Here is an 18,250-nt window from a genome sequence, read left to right as displayed (position 1 = left end):
GCTGTTTGAGTAAGTGCTTCTATGCCACTGACGATACTTAAATTGTAGAATCGCTCATGACTATGCGACTCCGCGATAATACATAACCCCCAGCACAACAGGGCTGTTTGATATGAACCGATAAAGAGAAGTCGCTTTGATAGGCTCAGAATTTGTCAAGTAGCCATTTATTGTGTGGATATGGGGAGAACAAAGGTCAAGAACAAAGGCGTTTCCTTGAGAGACAACAACTATGGGACTTCACAACACAAAGAGGTTTATGGCAATAAAGACTAAACAAAACCAGAACTGTTCATTTTCTATCATTTATCTCGTTACTAATACTTACTTCGAACTCTTGCCCAGACTCTTCTTGATCTCCGCCACGACCGCAGCTGTGACCTCCTTGGTAGTCGCCTTTCCACCGAGATCTTGTGTGAGAACACCTGAAGCAGTAACATTCTCAACGCACTCCATCAACTTTGTGGAAGCTTCCTCCTCACCCAGCCAAGCGAGCATCTCAGCTGCTGTCCAGAAGGTAGCTACTGGGTTGGCGACGCCCTTGCCGGTGATGTCGAATGCAGAGCCGTGAATGGGCTCAAACATAGATGGGTTCTCGCGGCTGGGGTCGAGGTTGCTTGTCGGTGCGATGCCGATTGAACCAGCGAGGGCAGCGGCCAAGTCAGAGAGAATATCGGCGTGCTGGAGTGTATCAGTAACGTATTCAACGGGCTGAGTGATTGGCTTACCAAGTTGCTGGCCACAATAGTATCGATGCTCTCAGGCTTAAGGACCATCTTCGTAGTCATAGCATCAACCAACATCTTCTCAACAGTAACATCCGGAAAGTCCTTCGCAACCTCCGCGGCAACCTCGTCCCAGAGTACCATACCATTCCTCTGAGCATTGCTCTTAGTGACAACAGTCAAATGCTTTCTAGGTCTCTTCTGCGCAATCTCAAATGAGAATCGGATAAGTCTGCTAACAGCATGGCGAGTGAAGATGGCGACTTCTGTAGCGACTTCCCAGGCGTGACCACGGTGTGAACGACCACCTTGGCCGGCGTATTCACCTTCACTATTCTCGCGGATGATGACCCAGTCGAGATCACCGGTTTTGCAGTTACGCAGGGGAGATTGTGTGCCGCGCATGATGCGTGTTGGGCGGACATTGGCGTATTGTTGGAAGGGCTGGCAGATTGCCAGACGGAGACCCCAGAGGGAGATATGATCAGGAACATCTAGTAGAATGAGTATCAAGTCTCATCAGAACATTAATGGACTTACCAGGAGCTCCAACGGCGCCGAAGAGGATAGCATCGTGCTTCTTCAACTGCTCAAGACCACCGTCAGGAATATACTTTCCAGTCTTCTTGTAAGTATCCGAACTCCAGTCATAATGAGTAAAGTCAAGATCAAAAGTCTGGAGAGTATCGGCCAGAGCGTTTAAAGCCTCGATGCCAGCGGAAATGACCTCAGGACCGATTCCATCAGCGGGGATGGAGGCGATGCTGTAGGACTTCTTGGCGGTGACTGCGGAGGGAGACATGATGGGTTTGTATGCAAAGACTTGTGATGAGTATTGAAGATGCTGATGAACTGTATAAGATAGATATGTTATACTTATATATACCAAGATGTCGGATTGAGAGTATGTTAGTCTTGGCTTTGTGTGGAGGTGGACGGACTTAGAAATGTCCGCTGCAACATCGCCTTGCCTGGTTCGGGAAAGGAAGTGAGCGGCGCTTCAAGTCCGTTGCGATTGACGCTTTTCCGTGAATAGTGGCTTATGATGCGGGGAATAATTGTCCATCACTTAAGAAGAGTGCCAAAGGCGATATGAGGGACTTTCCTTTCCTTTGTCTTCCATGATATCTTGATGGATATTATTTTTTATCGATCACGCACTGTTACTTTGTAAATTTAATCACGAAAGACCCAATATCTTACACCACACTAGCCATGATCGATCCAAAAGCTATTGATACTGTGCTGGACATCTTTGTCCCTGCTATCCAAGCTCACCAGAAGAACTCCTCAAGACCATTCGTTCTAGGCCTTTCTGGTCTTCAAGGCAGTGGCAAATCGACATGGGCTGCAGCTCTGTCCCAAGCTCTCACGAATCAACACCATCTCAAGACTCGCATGCTATCCCTAGATGATCTCTATCATGACCACCCAGAACTTGTCGCTCTTCGAGAAGCGAGCCCAGATAATGGCCTCCTCCAAACTCGTGGCCAACCCGGAACTCATGACGAAGTTCTAGCTAAGGACTTCTTCGACCAAGTGCTTGGTCACGTTGAGAGTGATAAGAAAATTGTCAAATGGCCAGCTTTTGACAAGAGCCTTCACAGTGGTCAGGGTGGAAGAGTTCCCGTTGAGAACTGGGAAGAAGTTCCGCTGGACCAAGGCTTGGATGTTCTGATTTTTGAAGGTTGGGCACTTGGCTTCAAACCTTTGACTGACGAGGAGGTCAAGAGGAAGTGGGAGAGTGCTAAAGCTTCAGAGGCACAGCAGTCTGAAGAATGGGCTCTTACAAACACGCTGGCGAGCCATGATCTAAGCCATCTTCTGCTCATCAACCAGAACTTGAGAAGATACTGCGAGACATTCGCTGGACCACAGCACTTTGATGGATTTCTTCATCTAAGTACAGATAAACTTGTTCAGGTCTACGAGTGGCGGCTGGGTCAGGAAAGGGCGTTGAGGCAGCACAAGCCGGGCATGACAGATGATCAGGTCATCAAGTTTGTGAAGGGGTATATGCCGGCTTACGAGCTATTTCTCGAGCGTCTTCAGAATGAGAATTTCTTCAAAGGCGAGGGGTCCAGTGAGAAGAAGCATATACAAGTGGTATTAAACAAGGACCGGGAGGTAACTCAAGTGAAGGAGGTATAATGTATTAGTATAGTGATACTATCGTAGATAATTCCAAGTTGGATCGACAGAAGCGTCAAACTCTGCATTTACAAGAAAGGGATTGTCGATGGCGCTGAATGAACTCGCAAAGAGCTGATCGTACCACATCATTGATTCATGGCCTTCTAGCGGTATGTTGTCCAAGTTCATACCCGGTGGTCCTTCTGGGTTCAGTGATGTGTTTGGTGTAGATAGAAAGTCATTGGAATATGGCGCCTGGGGATTTTGGGGCTGTGAGTAAGGTATATCTTGAGATAAGATACCAGTAGAATGATAAGTCGTCCGTGGCCGTTTATTCTGTTGCGGTCTGAAGGGTTGAGTGGAGGATAGTCCTTGGAGTGCTTGGGTATTGGAGGAGATGTTTTGGGAGATAGAGTTTGGGCTGTCTCTTGTCTCAGCGCTTTGAGATTGGGCATGTTGTGTTCTTGGAAGTCTTGTGGGGGTCGTGTTTTCAGCACTCCGTACTTGACTTCCAACACTAGGTGAGAAACTGCGTGTTGTGATGATGGCATCTACAGGAGATTCAATCATTGTTGGAAGCTCCTGAGAGAGTTCCTGAATGGTGGAAGTCAACTCGTCTATGGCCCCGAGACAGTATTCAGGCCACGATGTATCTCGTGCAGCCAGATGTCCAAGTATATCCTTGGCCGCAGCAACATGCCTAAACGAGTCAGCGAACAATAAAAGACTGGAGAAGAAAATGAAACACCTCATTGCGCTACCCAGATGAACCTGCTTTTCAAAGGCAGCATGGATAAGAACAAATGCACTGATCCATATAGACCACGTGAAGGAAGGCCACAGCAAGCGTGTTTGAGACTTTGCACTGGTTGAGTCTACAGATAACTGGTGGCGGTTTCGATGTTTCTTGAGGATTATCAAGATAGACTTGGCAGCTGATATGCATGCCTGAAAGGCGGATGAGTATGAGGACGAAGGATGTTCTGAGGCGAGGCCAGGTCTATTCAAGCATATTGCCGACTCATGTTTCAGCACCAAAAGCATAACCTTGTGATGTTCAGATATTGCTGGAGTAGTTGAGCTTGTATCAGCCAGATCGTCCTCTTCTACTGCGTCCTGGATTTCATTGAACCATTTAGCCAGTTCAGCTTGGACGAACGCTGCTCGATCTGCAGTATCCTGTCGTTGTAGCATAGACTTGTTCCTGAGCTCAAGAATGAGCCCGCGTATTCGAGCATGCTTTGCGACGAACGTCAGGAGCTGTAATCGTTCCGGATTCTCTTCCCTGTTCGTTATCGTATGGCGCTCCTCGCCAGGATAACAGACATCCAGGTCGTCATCCCGTATATCGAGAGGTAGCCCAAGAGACTGACAGAGAAGCCTTTCGAGGATGTAGATACACCAGAAAACCCTGCGTCGAACTGAAACCTCCTTATCTGTGAAGAAGGGATATCGCGCTGGACAACGATGAAGGCCCATATGAAATGCAGTCCTAACAATCAGTCCACCTAATCTCGATGCGGCGTTGAGACAAAGCATCGAAGTCAGGAACAACTGGATAGCCAAAGCTGCCTGAGTTGAGCGGATTGACGCCGGCTGGCTCAAAGCAAACTGAGAGCTTGCTAACGCATCGTCAACACTGTTGAAGAGATATATTTTTGGGATCGGCTTCTTGAGGGGAGTGGCCTGTCGACTATCCGCCAATGATACAGAAAGAACAGACTTCAAGATGACCATATCGATAGGGTCAAGCAATAGCGTTCCGTTCTTAGCAACCTCTTCAAACAACCCTAGAACGTGGGGACCGTGAAGGAACGGAAGAACAGGATGCCATGCCTCGAAATAACTCTTGGACCACTCGACAAAGTCTTCAAAGGTCTCTTCTGCGGGCATGGGGTTTTCACAGACTTCATCATCTTTCCAAAGAAACTGCTCTCGATTTCGTCTTATTGAAGCATCTTGACGAAGTTGGTCGTCTTCACCGGGAATAAGCGTGTTGATAGTCGAAGATCCAGGTTCTGTAGTTCTTGATGCAGATCTCTTGGCAAGACGGAGATGAACAGCACGAATATAGTGGATTCCACTGCCACTTCCTACGAATCGAGCGGCATCGTGTTCTCCTGTGTCTCGCATCAATCCATATTCGCGTCCAGGTTGTGAAGTTGAGTGTTTCCGTTTCTGGCCTTGAGGTTCTGAATGACCTAGGGTGGAGTGGGATGCAGTCTCGATGTTATCATACGGTGAGTGATGAGAAGACATCTTTACATCGCATCCTAAGCAGAACCAAGCTGTGATACTTGGATGAACTGACGATGCTGGAGACTGCCAAGCTTGGAGGGAGTGAGCTGAAGCTGCAAAAGTGCTAGTGTCGCGCCCGGACAAAGAAAAGGCCGAGGCGGGGTTGAACAAGTCATTCTGCCTGTGGAGCGACGTTTTGACTCTGGGGAAGAACCCCGATCGATTTACAGATGCTGCACAAGGATTGGTCCTTGTGCAAGTGAATTGTTTACATGGCGAATAATGAGGCCTCGGTTGAGCAAGAGGCTGAGAGGCAGTTGAACCCGATAGCGTGCAGTCATTGTCGGCAGCGGAAGCGCAAGGTGAGATTTCATGCCCCAGTCGCAATTCTGGGGAAAAAGAAATTCTTTTTACTAAATTGAGTACTCGCTAGTGTGATAGGCAGTTGTAAGTGTTTCGGATTCCCATTGGAGAGATCGTCGTGCTAACGGCTGCTCAGGCCTCATTGTCTGCAATGCACCAATGATCCTACCAATTGCCATTATCCAGAACAGAACAAGAGGTATCATCATCATGCTTATTCATATCGACTACTTTAAGTACTGATGAAATAGTAGAGGTCTCCCCATAGGGTTTATTACAAGACTAGAGACTCGTCTTGCAGAGACAGAAGAAGCTCTCTTTCAGCTCGTGCATTCTATCAATGAACCCAACAACAATCACATCTCACTCAAGCCTTCATCACAAAGAAAAGATGACCGCATAAGAGAGTGGGATAGTCTTCCCCTCAGAAATGTGGATGAAATAAGGACATGGTATCGAAATAGATCAGAGCAAACTCACTCGCCAACCCAGCACGAGGCTTTGATGGATGAAGACCAACGTGCCCGATCTATCCATGCCACACCATCCGAGCCAGAGCCTATGGGCCTCCCCAATGACCCTGGGGATGGCCAGGGAGAAACAATTGTTTTGCAAGATGCGGATGATGATGCTATGCCGAGGAATGATATTCATATCCAGGAGGAGTCTGGTGGAAGCAAAGCCAAGGAGATGGAGCAGAAACACCCGAACATGTACTTTTAGAGAACATGTTAGTTGATACCACGTCACTGCTGACATGGAAAGATCAAAGAGACCCCAAAATCATGAATGTTCTTCCTATCGTGCCTATGTATGCTGTGACAATCCGTATCATGACTCAAAAGCCTCTCGTCATTGTCACTCTGTCTCGCACTATGGGCTTTGCCACGTTTATCGCACATACCCTTGACCTGATTTTTGAGGAAATATTTTCAACTATTTTGGTCGAAGGATTTTCTTGTGGGGAGCCAACTCCCACCGTGATCACGTCAGATGACGGGTTGTCAGGATGATGCCTGTCTTTGACATCTCTTGAAGGCGATGGCCCAGTATGTAAAACACATTATGAAAGATATCGAAACTCTTTGATTCTAAGTTTAGTTAGAAACTAATAGCTTGCTATTTTCGTTCTCCTACGGCTCTCATGTATGCTGTTATTCTGGATAATTCCAATCGTATCCACGCGTCGAAGGATCAAGCCATCTTACCATGTTCAATTTCTAGCCTCATACGCTGAAAGTAATTCTTAGTTAGGCGAGAAGACATATTTAATGTCATCGGAAAAGTCTATTCTTATTCTGCAGCTTGAGGAACATTGGGCATAAATTGACTGTTAATACCACAAGCATTGCAAAGCATCAGACCCTGTGCCCTACGCGCTCTGAGGCATTTCTCATCCTAAAGACAACCTGTTAGCCATGTTTAGTATAGACAACTGTGTCCAAGAACCCAATAGATTGGTGAGTTTAGCTGTTAGTCAAAGTGAAGCCTCTGGAAACTTTCGGCTATTGGACAACTTGATGAAGGCGTCACCATTAGATAATGGCTTCTCTTAGCAAAATGGCGTCCACTAGCAGCCAGCTCAAGCGTTGGGCTGAATGCCAATATAGCTTTCCGAAGCTACCACTTCTCTCTCACAGTATGAAGAGCCATTATGCAAACGATAGTAGAATCGGGTCAAGACCGGGGGAAAGACCATGCAGAGCCAAGGTTCCGCGTAAATGAGATATTGCCTTTTGATTGCCGATTACGTATGGCTTCAGCTCAAGAGAATTCACCTACAGAATAATCTGACATTCCATTACGACGTACTTCAGGACGTCGGGGGCGGGAAAACACAGTACGGGAATATCCGCCGCTGGTCAGTCTGAGCTGTAAACCATCCTTCGATCCAGCTGATGCACCACCACCTCAGCTCCAATAATCATCCTCGAGGAATAAGCCATGGCGTAGTGCGGGTGCTTTGACTGACCGCTTATTGCCATGCTAAGGCTTAGTACGTGACACCAAGACTTTGCTGGTCTGTAGTAAGCTGATATTTTCCGTTGCACAAATACCATCATAGCATGCATGACCGACAGCCCGATGGATGCTCGGCGTAAGCTGTGCTTGCAAGTCAATAGAGCTCCTTCTGAGCTGCTGCGCCATGGCCCCCGAAGAACAATTAGATCTGGTAGTGAGCTGAACCGAGGAAACCTTGTTAAGTTTAGTGACAATAAGCTTGATTCTTAGTCCACTGAGGCTTTCCATTCTAAATGCCGAAGACCCGAACAGCTCTCCCTGAAAAGCAAGTAAATCATGAGCTACAACTTACTAGAGCTACTGCTCCAATGATTTACCATCTTGACCATCCACCAAACCATGGGAATGTTGGCAATAGCTTCCGCAGCTCAAGCTAAAAGCCACTAAAAGCGACACAGGGCTGTAAAGATCAGTCCAGACCATCCGGACGGCGCAGTTACCGTTTGCTGCGGTATAAAACCTAAGTCTCACTTTACCTAATTTGCACCGAGTCCTTAAGCTTAAAATAGGGCTAATGTGATCTTGGGGCTGGGGGGCTGAGCCCGATCTGACGGCTTATTCTGGTGAGGGCTGTGAGACGTCACAGCCTCCTCCGCTGAGAGTCGGAGACTAAGCATGGCATGCAGACAGACACTTACTGCATTGAGACAGCTTGACTTCTACGCAAATCTGGTATAAGAAAGCAACAAATTCTCGTCGAAATGGAATTCTTTCTTTCTCATCATCACATCACAAAACATCAAATCAACAACAACTTTTTTCCTTTTTCTCTTATTTTCTTATTTTCCTTTGTCAGGTCTTATTTCCTTACAAACCTTCGCTTCTTCTCAGTCATCTGTCACAGTTTCTTCGTCGCTTTCCAAACAAAACTGTTTTTAATTCTTTCGACAATCTCATAACATTATGCATTCCACAATCTTTGCTCTTGTTGCCGTTGCTGGCTATGTCTCTGCTGGACCTACCGCCCGCTCTCAAACCGAGTGTTCAGGCGTTGGCCAGTTCTACACTTGTGCGAACAATGGCTTCCGCGGTTATTGCTCCGTTGATCCTTGTGCCATAAAGTGGTGCACTGATTTCGTCGAGGGTACTTGCGATCCTGTCTTCATCACCAAGCCTGTTGAGGGTACCGAGACCGAGACCGAGGAGGGAGAGCACTGGGAGCCTGAGACTACTCCTGCTTCTCTTCCCGAAGGCCAATGTGCTCCTGGCACTGGCTTCTTCCAGGTCTGCTCCAACGGCTTCAAGGGATGCTGCAAGTCTGACGCCTGTGCTGGCAAGGACGCTGTCTGCCCTGATGACAAGAAGGTCAAGCGCGCTGATGACCCTACTGTCTGCGCCCCCGGTACCGGTTTCTTCCAGTCTTGTTCCAACGGCTTCAGAGGCTGCTGCAAGTCTGACGCTTGCGCCGGTACCGCTGGCGTCTGCCCCGACAACAAGCCCGAGGCCCCCAAGCCCAAGCCTGAGACCACCACTGAGACTGCTCCTGTTTCTCTCCCTGATGGACAGTGTGCTCCTGGTACCGGTTTCTTCCAAGTCTGCTCTAATGGCTTCCGCGGCTGCTGCAGATCTGATGCTTGCACTGGCAACGCTGGTGTCTGCCCCGATAACACCAAGCGATCTGACGACCCTACCGTCTGCCCTCCCGGAACTGGTTTCTTCCAGTCTTGCTCCAACGGTTTCCGTGGATGCTGCAAGTCTGATGCCTGCTCCGGTTCCGCTCCCATCTGCCCCGACACCGTCGCCAAGCGCTCCGATGACCCCACCGTCTGCCCTCCCGGAACCGGCTTCTTCCAATCCTGCTCCAACGGCTTCCGCGGCTGCTGCAAGGGCGACGCCTGCGGTAACACCTGGTGCCCCGACTACAAGACCGGCACCTACGAGCCCGCCCAGACATTCAAGGTCAAGGCTCGCTCTGATGGGACTTGCCGCCCTGGCACCGGTTTCTTCCAGGTCTGCGCCAATGGCTTCAAGGGATGCTGCAAGAAGGACGCTTGCTCTCAGAAGAAGCCCGTCTGCCCCAAGTAAGAGGCATTTATTTTCACATTTCCCCAGCAATGGTTTTACATTGGCATAGCGTTGCATAGAACATTACTAGCGTGCATAGATAGATATGGTGTTTGTCGATTTTGTTTGGAACAGTCCTTTATGAGTTATTATGGCATTGATTGAGCGACTATTCTTGATATTTACTTATTTAGAGCATTGATTTTGTCGGACACGATAAAAGTCTAACTAATACACTCCTTTAAAAAAAATTCGAGTCTCTACTGACTTAAAGTGTGAACCTTTGTCAATTGATAAGAAGAGGGCCTTAAACGTTCCTTGAAGGCCTCACCTGGGTAACTGTAGAGGCTGCCTGCCCATTGCCCAATGATCAAGCCACTTAGCCAACTTCATTCCAGGGTAGACTTTGCATCTGTGACTGAAGGAAGCCTCCTCTCTCGCCCGTTGCTGACAAAGTAGTACCACCGTGACATTCTGAAGACTCCCGTTGCAGCTGCCACAACCAGGAGAACAGCACAGCAAAGAAAGCGAGTCACTTCCCAGCAGCGGAGTTTGCAAATAAGCTCCCATAAAAGTAAAGGCGATATCACAGACAAAAGCAGTTTTTGATGCGAAAACGCTGCTTTAGTGGCTGATTTGAGTCGATCGACGCTGGTTATCCACCCACGAAAGAATAGCGGCAAGACAAAAAGGACTAAAGACAGAAGTATCAAGATGGCTCGAAGAATGTAGCTGTCGACTCCCCAAAGACGCTCGGCATATGTAAACCATAGCGCAGATTCTAGATGCAACCAGAGAAAAGTGGGCAGTATAAACCTGTCGAAGGCTCTGAGAGGTAGTCTGGTCTGAGGGTCATCGTGTCTGGAGCCAGGAAGTTCGCATTCCAGGGTGATGAAGTCCAATAGGGGAGATAATATAGGGATTGCTTGCATGAATTTCAGCGTGGCGATGATGCTGAAGATGAGTTGACTCGCGCGGGGTTGAGTCTTGGCTGCCGTGGATGTTCACAACCTATGACGAATGTGTAGCTTGGCATCTCGAGCATCGAAGTCTACAACCAACGACGGTCTTTTTTGAGTCCATTAGTAGACTACTGCATAATAGTAACTTATTCTCATGAAATTGTCTCAAAGTCTGTCTAAGACTTGAATCTCTCAGCACCAGCCCTCAAGATCATCTCGAACAGCTCAACATCTTTCCGAGCATCCGCCGCACTTGTCTTGGGCACTTTCCCCCCGACTACACAATCATAAAGATCTAGCATCTCCAATGTATACGGATCCTCATACGTCTTCCTGATGATCCTCTCTTGGAATCCACCGTCACCAATCTTTTCTCGAATCGTCATAATCACCGGCAGACCCTTGACGTAAGGAGAATCAAAGTTGACTCTCACGATTTTGTTGGCAGAGTAGACCTCAATGTGTGCGTCGAACTGGGGTACACCACTGAGACCTGATTCATACGTGACAGGGAAGTCATCGTATTGAAATAGGACACTGAAGATGCCGGGGAGGGTCAGCACGGCGCCGGCGACGGATTTGGGCATTCCTAGAATCTCGCGCATCGCTGAGAGATCATGTGTTCCGAGGCTGTATCATCAAGTTAGTGTTGGCGCGGCATTCTAAGGTGAAGGTGACTTGCGCTCCCAGAACTCTCAGCATTCTTTGTGACTGAGGCGTGCTCGGCACTCCAAACTCCTTGACAAGAGCTTGTTCAAAGATATCAGCCTCGCGACGGCTTCTGTCCTGACCATCTTCCTCAGTGAAGTCATTGAACTTCTGAGGAAACGTGCCGTTCTGTTCGACAAAGGTGGAGTTAGGGCCGATGATGTCCCTCACTCTGGCATACTGAATCTTCTCCATGCCCCCGACCTCTGCCACAGCATCGATAAAGGCAGTAGCGTAACGCCGCATAGTTCCAACAAAAACCTTGCCCTTTGAAGCCTTCTCCGCTTCAATAAGCCTGTCTATATCTCGGAAGCAAGTGGCTGCTGGTTTCTCGATAAGACAGTACTTGTCATTCTTGAGAGCGAGTATACCATGCTCAACGTGGTATGCATCAGCGTTGGCGATCAAGACCACGTCGACATCTGGTGAGGAGCAGAGTTCTTCGGCGTTGGTGGTGGTCTTGGGAGTACCACCTTGGACTCTGGTGGTGCAATGGGCTAGAGCCTGCTTTGAGATATCGCAGAGATAGGTTGTTTGATACTTGTGGGATAGGAAGTTCATGTTGGGAATATGGGCGACTTGCGAGATCTCACCGCAGCCGATGATTCCAATCCGAAGGATGCGATCTGATGTGCTTGACATGGTGATAGAGTGAATGAATGATTAGTCTTAAAGGCTGTAACAGAAAGGGTATAAGTCAAAGTCTGGATGAGTTAAAGAAGAGCTATTTATCCTTCATTTCCTCTGTCATCAATACGTAGTACCCTGCGGGTTAGAGTATCACTCCCCCATCTGAGTTCCCCACATACCGCTACTCCCCGACACCAAAAGAGCATTCAGCTCCGCTACTCCGCGAAAGGATCATGACTCGATCCCTGGCTCCGCACCATGCAAAAATGTAACCATGCCTTATCTTCTTCCCCACGGGGTCACCAAGTTTCCTCGGTTACGGAGAACGAAAATCCGGGGTCTAGATGAGAGAGCATCCGAATGCTTTAAAAAGGAGCTTATTCCCCCTCTTGTGGACCTCTTCGTTCCCTCAAACCATCCAAGTTATCGTGGTTCTTTGACGCGTTATACTCCCCGCCTTGATCTTGCGTCTTCCGCTCTGGCTTGAATTATGGGCGTCTTTTCACGAAAGAAAGAGGCCGAATTGGCTGTTGGATCGGAGCTCTCACGAGTACGACACCTCATTTCTCCCACCCATCTTTTGTTACACAGGCTAACAGCTCTCCTACGCAGGTCCTCCCTCAGAATCCAAAGCCATGGTACATGACTTGGCATCTGATCAAGCTCAATCTATGCCTTTTGGTCCCTCTGTTCTCTTCCGCCTCCGTTGGCTACGATGGTATACATCCCTTCTTCTCATCGTTACAGGTCCAACTCTGACATGCCTAGGATCCATGATGAACGGTCTCCAAACTCTGCCCCAATGGCGTGAATTCTTCGGTAGTCCTGAAGGCGCGCTTCTCGGACTCATGAACTCTGTTTATCCTCTCGGCAAAGTCATCTCCCTCTTCGTGGTAGCTTATATCTGTGATCGCTGGGGACGCAAGCTCCCTATTCTTATTGGTCTCATCACCTGCATTGGCTTCGCAACTCTACAGGGCCTTTCACAGAACCTACACAGCTTTATCATTGCGAGAGCCTTCTTGGGGTTTTTCACTAGTTTCATCGGTCAGCCTAGCCCCATCATCATCACTGAGCTTGCGTACCCAACTCAGAGAGGCAAAGTAACTGCTTTATACAACACCTTTTTCGTAAGTCTCTACTCTATCTTATTTAGGGCATCCATGAAGTGTACTGATTGTATGCCTCAATTTTAGTACTTTGGCTCTATTTTCGCCGCTTGGTGTACTTATGGCACCTTCAAAAATCCGACGACTTGGAGCTGGCGAATTCCGTCTCTGCTGCAAGGTGCATTGCCCGTCATTCAGCTTTTGGGCCTCTATTTTCTACCAGAATCCCCCAGGTAAGAACGTTGCAGTAGTCTGAGACTTTCCAGAAGCTGATGTAGTCAACTCAGATGGCTTGTTTCCAAGGGACGCAAAGAAGAAGCCCGAAAAGTCCTTGCCGAGTTCCATGCAGGCGGCGATCTCGAGTCTCCCCTTGTCGAATTCGAGATGCAAGAAATCGAGCTGGCGCTTACCCAGGAAGCCGACGCCATTTCTGCCGTCTCGTGGGCTGAATTATTTCGCACTCCAGCGAACCGCAAGCGCACGCTTATTGCTGTCATCGTCGGCTGGTTTGCTCAATGGAATGGTGTCGGAGTCGTCAGCTATTATCTTGTTCTCGTTCTTAACACGATCGGTATTACCAAGGTCAAGGACCAGACTCTCATCAACGGACTTCTTCAGATCTTCAATTGGCTGGCTTCGACTTTCTTGGGAGCCATGATGGTTGATCGACTGGGGCGCCGGACTCTGTTTCTGCTCTCCACGGGTGGTATGCTTGTCTCTTATATCATTTGGACTGGTCTTACTGCGCATTTCGTCAGCAGCCATGACGAGTCGACAGGCCGCGCAGTAGTGGCTTTCATCTTCATCTTCTATCTATTCTACGACATCGCCTGGACGCCACTTCTCCAAGCCTACCCCGTCGAAATCTTTCCGTATACTCTTCGAGGACGTGGGCTTTCCATCACCTATATCTCATCCTTCACTGGCCTCATTGTCGGCAACCAGGTGAATCCTATCGCCATGAAGGCTATCACTTGGAAATATTACATTGTATTCTGTTGTATCCTCGCAGTTCTTTTCGTCATCATTTGGCTCTTGTTCCCTGAAACGAAAGGACATACGCTTGAGGAGATTCGAGAAGTCTTTGAGGGAAAGCTTGATGACCAGGATAAGTTGGCTAGGGTTGAATCAGCCATGGGAGAGGAGAACACTGGGCAAAAGGGTGGCAATGCGAAGCAGGTTGAGATCGCCAACTAAGCTTCCATTCACGGCACGTTTGGGGTAAACCTTAGGAGAATTGTATCAGAAGATGATTTGCAAGTTTATGCCAGTCCTTTCGGCTACTTCCGGCACATCATGTTTCGGACTAGATTAGTATTTATCGATACATTAATTATTGCGTGGACGATCCATCTGCCGGTTTGATATCCCGATGCCTATGTAACGAACGAGAGATCGTGCCAAGTCCTTGGAAATATGCTCATATATCCGCTCGTAACTTACCCGCCGCATTAAGCTTGTTGACCGGACCAGGACAAGGACCAGGACCAGGGGATTTCCCGTTGTTATGCCGGACTCCAGCCGGAGTAAACGAGGTCGTAGTCCGTAGTCGGGGAGTAGCGGAGTTACGCTAAACAGCGGAGAAGTTACTCCATCTCGGACTGCATTTAGCCGAAGTTGGTGATGATATGAATCTCGATGCCTTCGTTTATTGCACTGTAACTTCCGCTTTTCATACTTCCAATAGTCTTTGTCTCATACACCTTATTATTTCACTCCGAGCCGTATCACCATGTCTCAGTCAAAACCAACCCTGCGATGGGGTATCATCGGCACTGGCCTGATCTCATCATGGTTTATCCAGGATCTCCTCATTGAGAGAGAGAATGCCCAAGCGATACATCATATTCAAGCCATTGGATCATCTTCCGTCGAAAAGGGGACAAATTTCGTTGAGACACATATGCCAGGACAAAATCAACTTCCATCCATCTACGGTAGCTATGAGGAAGCGTACCGAGATCCCAATGTTGATATTATCTACATCGGAACCCCTCATGGTTTCCACAAGAAGAACTGCCTCGATGCGATTTCGTATGGAAAACACGTGCTCTGCGAGAAAGCATTTACTCTCAATGCCAGAGAGGCAAGAGAGGTTCTGGATGCAGCGAAGAAGAAGGGCGTATTTATCATGGAGGCCATGTGGACTCGCTTCTTTCCTCTGGTTAAATCTCTCCAAAAGATCATCCACGAGGAAAAAGCCGTTGGCGATGTGGTTCGCGTATTTGCAGACTTTGCCATGAATCAGAACATCGAGTCAAAAGGCCCCGAGTCACGATTGAAAGATCTATCTCTTGGTGCTGGCAGCCTGTTGGACATTGGCATTTACAGCCTGACATGGGGCCTTGTGACCCTCGATGCAGGTGTCGGTGAGAAGGCTACCACACCCAAGATCACTGCTGCTCAAACTCTCGTCGACGGTGTCGACATCGGCACTTCAATCATCCTCTTGTATCCAGATGGAAAGCAGGGTATCTTGACCTCCAACTCAAAGGTCAAAACGCCAGAGGCTTTCTGCCGCGTCGAAGGCACCAAGGGCCATATCATTGTAGAAGGCTTTGCGGGTTCGGTCCCTGCATCATTCACTGTTTACAAAGACGGAGAGGCTGAAGGGAAGAGATATGAGTTTGAGAGACCTGGTAAGGGATTTTACTGGGAGGCTGATGCGGTTGCTCTTGATATTGCTGCTGGCAAGGTTGAGAGTGGTACTATGCCGTGGGCTGAGACTATTCGTGTCATGGAGATTATGGATGAGGTAAGAAGGCAGGGCGGTGCCAAGTTCCCTCAGGACTAGATAAAAATAAATCATACATGTATATGGATAACAAACAGAGAATGTGATTGCATTTTGCTGCTGATGTGGCCCCTCCGTATCCCAAGGCCAATTCTAAATTCAGAATTAAAACAGGGCTCCAGGAGTTGAGATTTGTCAGTAAAATATCGTAAACACGAACTGTTAGTAAAAAATGATCAAAGAATTCCATCACACGAGGCCTAAACGAAGAACATAGTGCAGAGGCATGTAGGGTACCTAATGCCCCGCATTCAAACACCAGTTGACACTACCCGATCCGAGTTAGCCTCCGCTACTCCGCTACTCCGCGAGACCAAAACTTCACTAAGAGAAACCACCACAAACTTAAGATCTCCGCTACTCCCCGACATTCCATCCAACTTATGCAAGATCCTTTCCGATTCCTCACTCCACAATGCTCAGCCAGAGCGGTGCCAGTTCCTCGGAACAGCAGGGACAGGGCAATAAGCGACAACGCACGGCAGCCATGTATCATCGCAAACGCGCCGTGACAGCTTGCCAATCCTGTCGATTGAGGAAGACCAAGTGCGACAATGTTCGTCCAGTTTGTGGCTTTTGCTCTAGAAGCGGTGCTCAATGTGTCTACCCTGGCTCTGGGCCTGATAGTGATTATTCAAGGTCAGTAGTAGACTCATGGTACCTGTAATTGTACTGCGACTAATGTATTGGATAGCTATGATCCCGCCAGTTTGACTATTCTGGATCGGCTCAATCATGTTGTGTCTCTACTGGAGTCACGGCCTTTAGCAGTACTTGTGAATGATACAGGATCATACAATTCACAGCATGACACATCTAGTATATCAGAAAGGACTGCTAGTATCACTCAGCCATTGCGTGTTGCTCCAATACACGTATCGAGAGACCTAACGACACATGTTCCTGAGGGCGACATCCTCCAGGTCCTTGAGCGCCCTGAATTTCCTTCAGAATCTAATAATTGTGAGAGTATTATGCGGTGGCCAATATTCCAAGGCCTCGTGCCTGAGGTACAATCCTTCGTCCTGGAGCTAAATGAAGATGTAGAAGCAAGGTCCAGTGATTCGCGGGGAGTCTCAGCTGGGAGAGGCGTCCAAGAGGAGGATTTCGTTCCACTTTCAAAACGGTTTCTGGCATATGTACATGTCAAGAACCCAATTCTGGATGTGAAGGATTATAAAAAGAAGGTCAGAGAAGCAGCTGAGAATGGCCCAAGGTGGGATGACGCGTCTTGTCTGGTAGTAAGCATTCACTCTATTCGTTTCATTGGATCACACTGATCGTTCCAAGCTGATCTCATGCGCGATTGCCTGCCTCTCAGTACCCTTTCACACCGAGGCAGATGTTGACGGCTCTCCTGCCTCAACACGCTCATCGGCAAACACTGTTTTAGACCCGGACACCGCTGCATCATACTATCTAGCCGCAAGGAAACGGCTTGGACTGCTTCAGCCATCACTTCTATACATACAGTGCCTATTCCTTTGTGGTATCTACGAGATGTACTGCCTTCACCCACTGCAAGCTTGGTTTCACTTCAACCGCGCTTGTGTCGATTTACGAAACATCCTCTGGACTCGCAGTCAGAAGAAGTCGAGCCAGGCAACCACGCAGGAAACTCGCCGACTTGAACAAAGACTGTATTGGTCCTGTGTCAAAACGGAATAGTAAGTAGAAATAGTCTTTCTTTTTTCTGGATAGCCTGGCTTACGAAGGTTGTCGCAGCGAATTACGGTACGAGATACCGCTACCACCAAGCGGTATCACGCAGTGTGACTATCCAGACATGTTTCCGTCACCACCAACAGAACTGACCTCTCCATCGGTCTATGATCGAGGTGACATATTGGAAGATGATATTGTTCCCGAAGAGGAGAAGAGTTGGTTCTATTATCTGGCCGAGATTTCTTATAGAAGGATGATGAATCGAGCCATGGCCGTAATGGCCCGGAGCGGAGAGCAAAGTTGGAGTGATAATATCTGTGAAGCTATGGAGCATTGCAAAGAGTTCAACGAGCAGATAGATCTTTGGCAAGTCCTTCGTTCAAGCAAAGAAATTCGCTAACATGCGACAGGTATTCGCACATTCCACCTCAAATCGACCCAAAGAATGCAGTACATGCCAACAACGAGCTGGCGCAGTTTTTGAAAAATCGTGAACTATCCTGTCGAGAATGGATACACCGCCCCTTTCTCTTCTTCGTACTTCACCAATCGCCAGAAGATGAACACTACGGTCGAGCTATCCCACTGGCGCAAAAGTGTCTCGAGTTGTGCGTAGAGCACCTCTTCCGAACTTATGGGCATAACCGGCATCATGGAACGTGGTACATTGCACGTTCCTGTGTGACTAAAGCTTTGATCTTGCTGGCTGCGGCGAAGAGGGGTGGCATACTTCTCCCTTCAGGCTGGAAAGAGGCACTGGAAATAGCGCGATGGACTGTAAACCGGTGGTCAAGTGAAGCTCCAGACCTTGAGTGGGCCCAGAGAATATTGGAGAGTATCGTGGGAGAGGTTGAAAAGAATGTGTAGAAAGCGTATAAACACGATGATGAAGCGGGG

At 48.3% G+C, this 18,250-nt stretch overlaps 9 protein-coding genes across 9 annotated transcripts; 6 read left to right on the top strand and 3 right to left on the bottom strand.

The window, feature by feature from the left end:
• Positions 1–324: 324 nt before the first annotated feature.
• FPRO_03472 (uncharacterized protein) lies at positions 325–1,527 on the bottom strand (the record flags this gene model as incomplete). The annotated part of the gene is made up of 3 exons (XM_031226312.1): positions 325–681; positions 729–1,219; positions 1,266–1,527. 3 exons carry the CDS (start codon positions 1,525–1,527, stop codon positions 325–327), a joined length of 1,110 nt encoding a protein of 369 aa, XP_031076861.1.
• Positions 1,528–1,940: 413 nt separating this feature from the next.
• FPRO_03473 (uncharacterized protein) lies at positions 1,941–2,876 on the top strand (the record flags this gene model as incomplete). Its single annotated transcript, XM_031226311.1, has 1 exon — positions 1,941–2,876. One exon carries the CDS (start codon positions 1,941–1,943, stop codon positions 2,874–2,876), a length of 936 nt encoding a protein of 311 aa, XP_031076860.1.
• Positions 2,877–2,894: 18 nt separating this feature from the next.
• FPRO_03474 (uncharacterized protein) lies at positions 2,895–5,117 on the bottom strand (the record flags this gene model as incomplete). Its single annotated transcript, XM_031226310.1, has 1 exon — positions 2,895–5,117. One exon carries the CDS (start codon positions 5,115–5,117, stop codon positions 2,895–2,897), a length of 2,223 nt encoding a protein of 740 aa, XP_031076859.1.
• A 251-nt stretch (positions 5,118–5,368) lies between these two features.
• Positions 5,369–6,182, top strand: FPRO_03475 (uncharacterized protein; the record flags this gene model as incomplete). Its single annotated transcript, XM_031226309.1, has 4 exons — positions 5,369–5,458; positions 5,530–5,543; positions 5,596–5,658; positions 5,714–6,182. The coding sequence occupies 4 exons, from the start codon at positions 5,369–5,371 to the stop codon at positions 6,180–6,182; spliced, it is 636 nt and encodes a 211-aa protein (XP_031076858.1).
• A 2,202-nt stretch (positions 6,183–8,384) lies between these two features.
• Positions 8,385–9,506, top strand: FPRO_03476 (uncharacterized protein; the record flags this gene model as incomplete). The annotated part of the gene is made up of 1 exon (XM_031226308.1): positions 8,385–9,506. The coding sequence occupies one exon, from the start codon at positions 8,385–8,387 to the stop codon at positions 9,504–9,506; it is 1,122 nt and encodes a 373-aa protein (XP_031076857.1).
• A 1,117-nt stretch (positions 9,507–10,623) lies between these two features.
• On the bottom strand, positions 10,624–11,797 carry FPRO_03477 (uncharacterized protein; the record flags this gene model as incomplete). Its single annotated transcript, XM_031226307.1, has 2 exons — positions 10,624–11,077; positions 11,160–11,797. The coding sequence occupies 2 exons, from the start codon at positions 11,795–11,797 to the stop codon at positions 10,624–10,626; spliced, it is 1,092 nt and encodes a 363-aa protein (XP_031076856.1).
• Positions 11,798–12,275: 478 nt separating this feature from the next.
• Positions 12,276–14,091, top strand: FPRO_03478 (uncharacterized protein; the record flags this gene model as incomplete). The annotated part of the gene is made up of 5 exons (XM_031226305.1): positions 12,276–12,335; positions 12,398–12,503; positions 12,554–12,915; positions 12,982–13,127; positions 13,182–14,091. 5 exons carry the CDS (start codon positions 12,276–12,278, stop codon positions 14,089–14,091), a joined length of 1,584 nt encoding a protein of 527 aa, XP_031076855.1.
• Positions 14,092–14,626: 535 nt separating this feature from the next.
• On the top strand, positions 14,627–15,688 carry FPRO_03479 (uncharacterized protein; the record flags this gene model as incomplete). The annotated part of the gene is made up of 1 exon (XM_031226304.1): positions 14,627–15,688. The coding sequence occupies one exon, from the start codon at positions 14,627–14,629 to the stop codon at positions 15,686–15,688; it is 1,062 nt and encodes a 353-aa protein (XP_031076854.1).
• Positions 15,689–16,103: 415 nt separating this feature from the next.
• Positions 16,104–18,220, top strand: FPRO_03480 (uncharacterized protein; the record flags this gene model as incomplete). The annotated part of the gene is made up of 5 exons (XM_031226303.1): positions 16,104–16,327; positions 16,383–16,929; positions 16,979–17,355; positions 17,414–17,695; positions 17,764–18,220. 5 exons carry the CDS (start codon positions 16,104–16,106, stop codon positions 18,218–18,220), a joined length of 1,887 nt encoding a protein of 628 aa, XP_031076853.1.
• Between the last annotated feature and the right edge of the window lie 30 nt (positions 18,221–18,250).

Source organism: Fusarium proliferatum (genome assembly GCF_900067095.1).
Source record: "Fusarium proliferatum ET1 genome assembly, contig: FPRO_scaffold002, whole genome shotgun sequence".
Taxonomy (NCBI): Eukaryota; Fungi; Ascomycota; class Sordariomycetes; order Hypocreales; family Nectriaceae; genus Fusarium; species Fusarium proliferatum.
The sequence above is the reverse complement of the archived record's forward strand: the minus strand, read 5'-3'. Positions and strand labels throughout refer to the sequence as shown.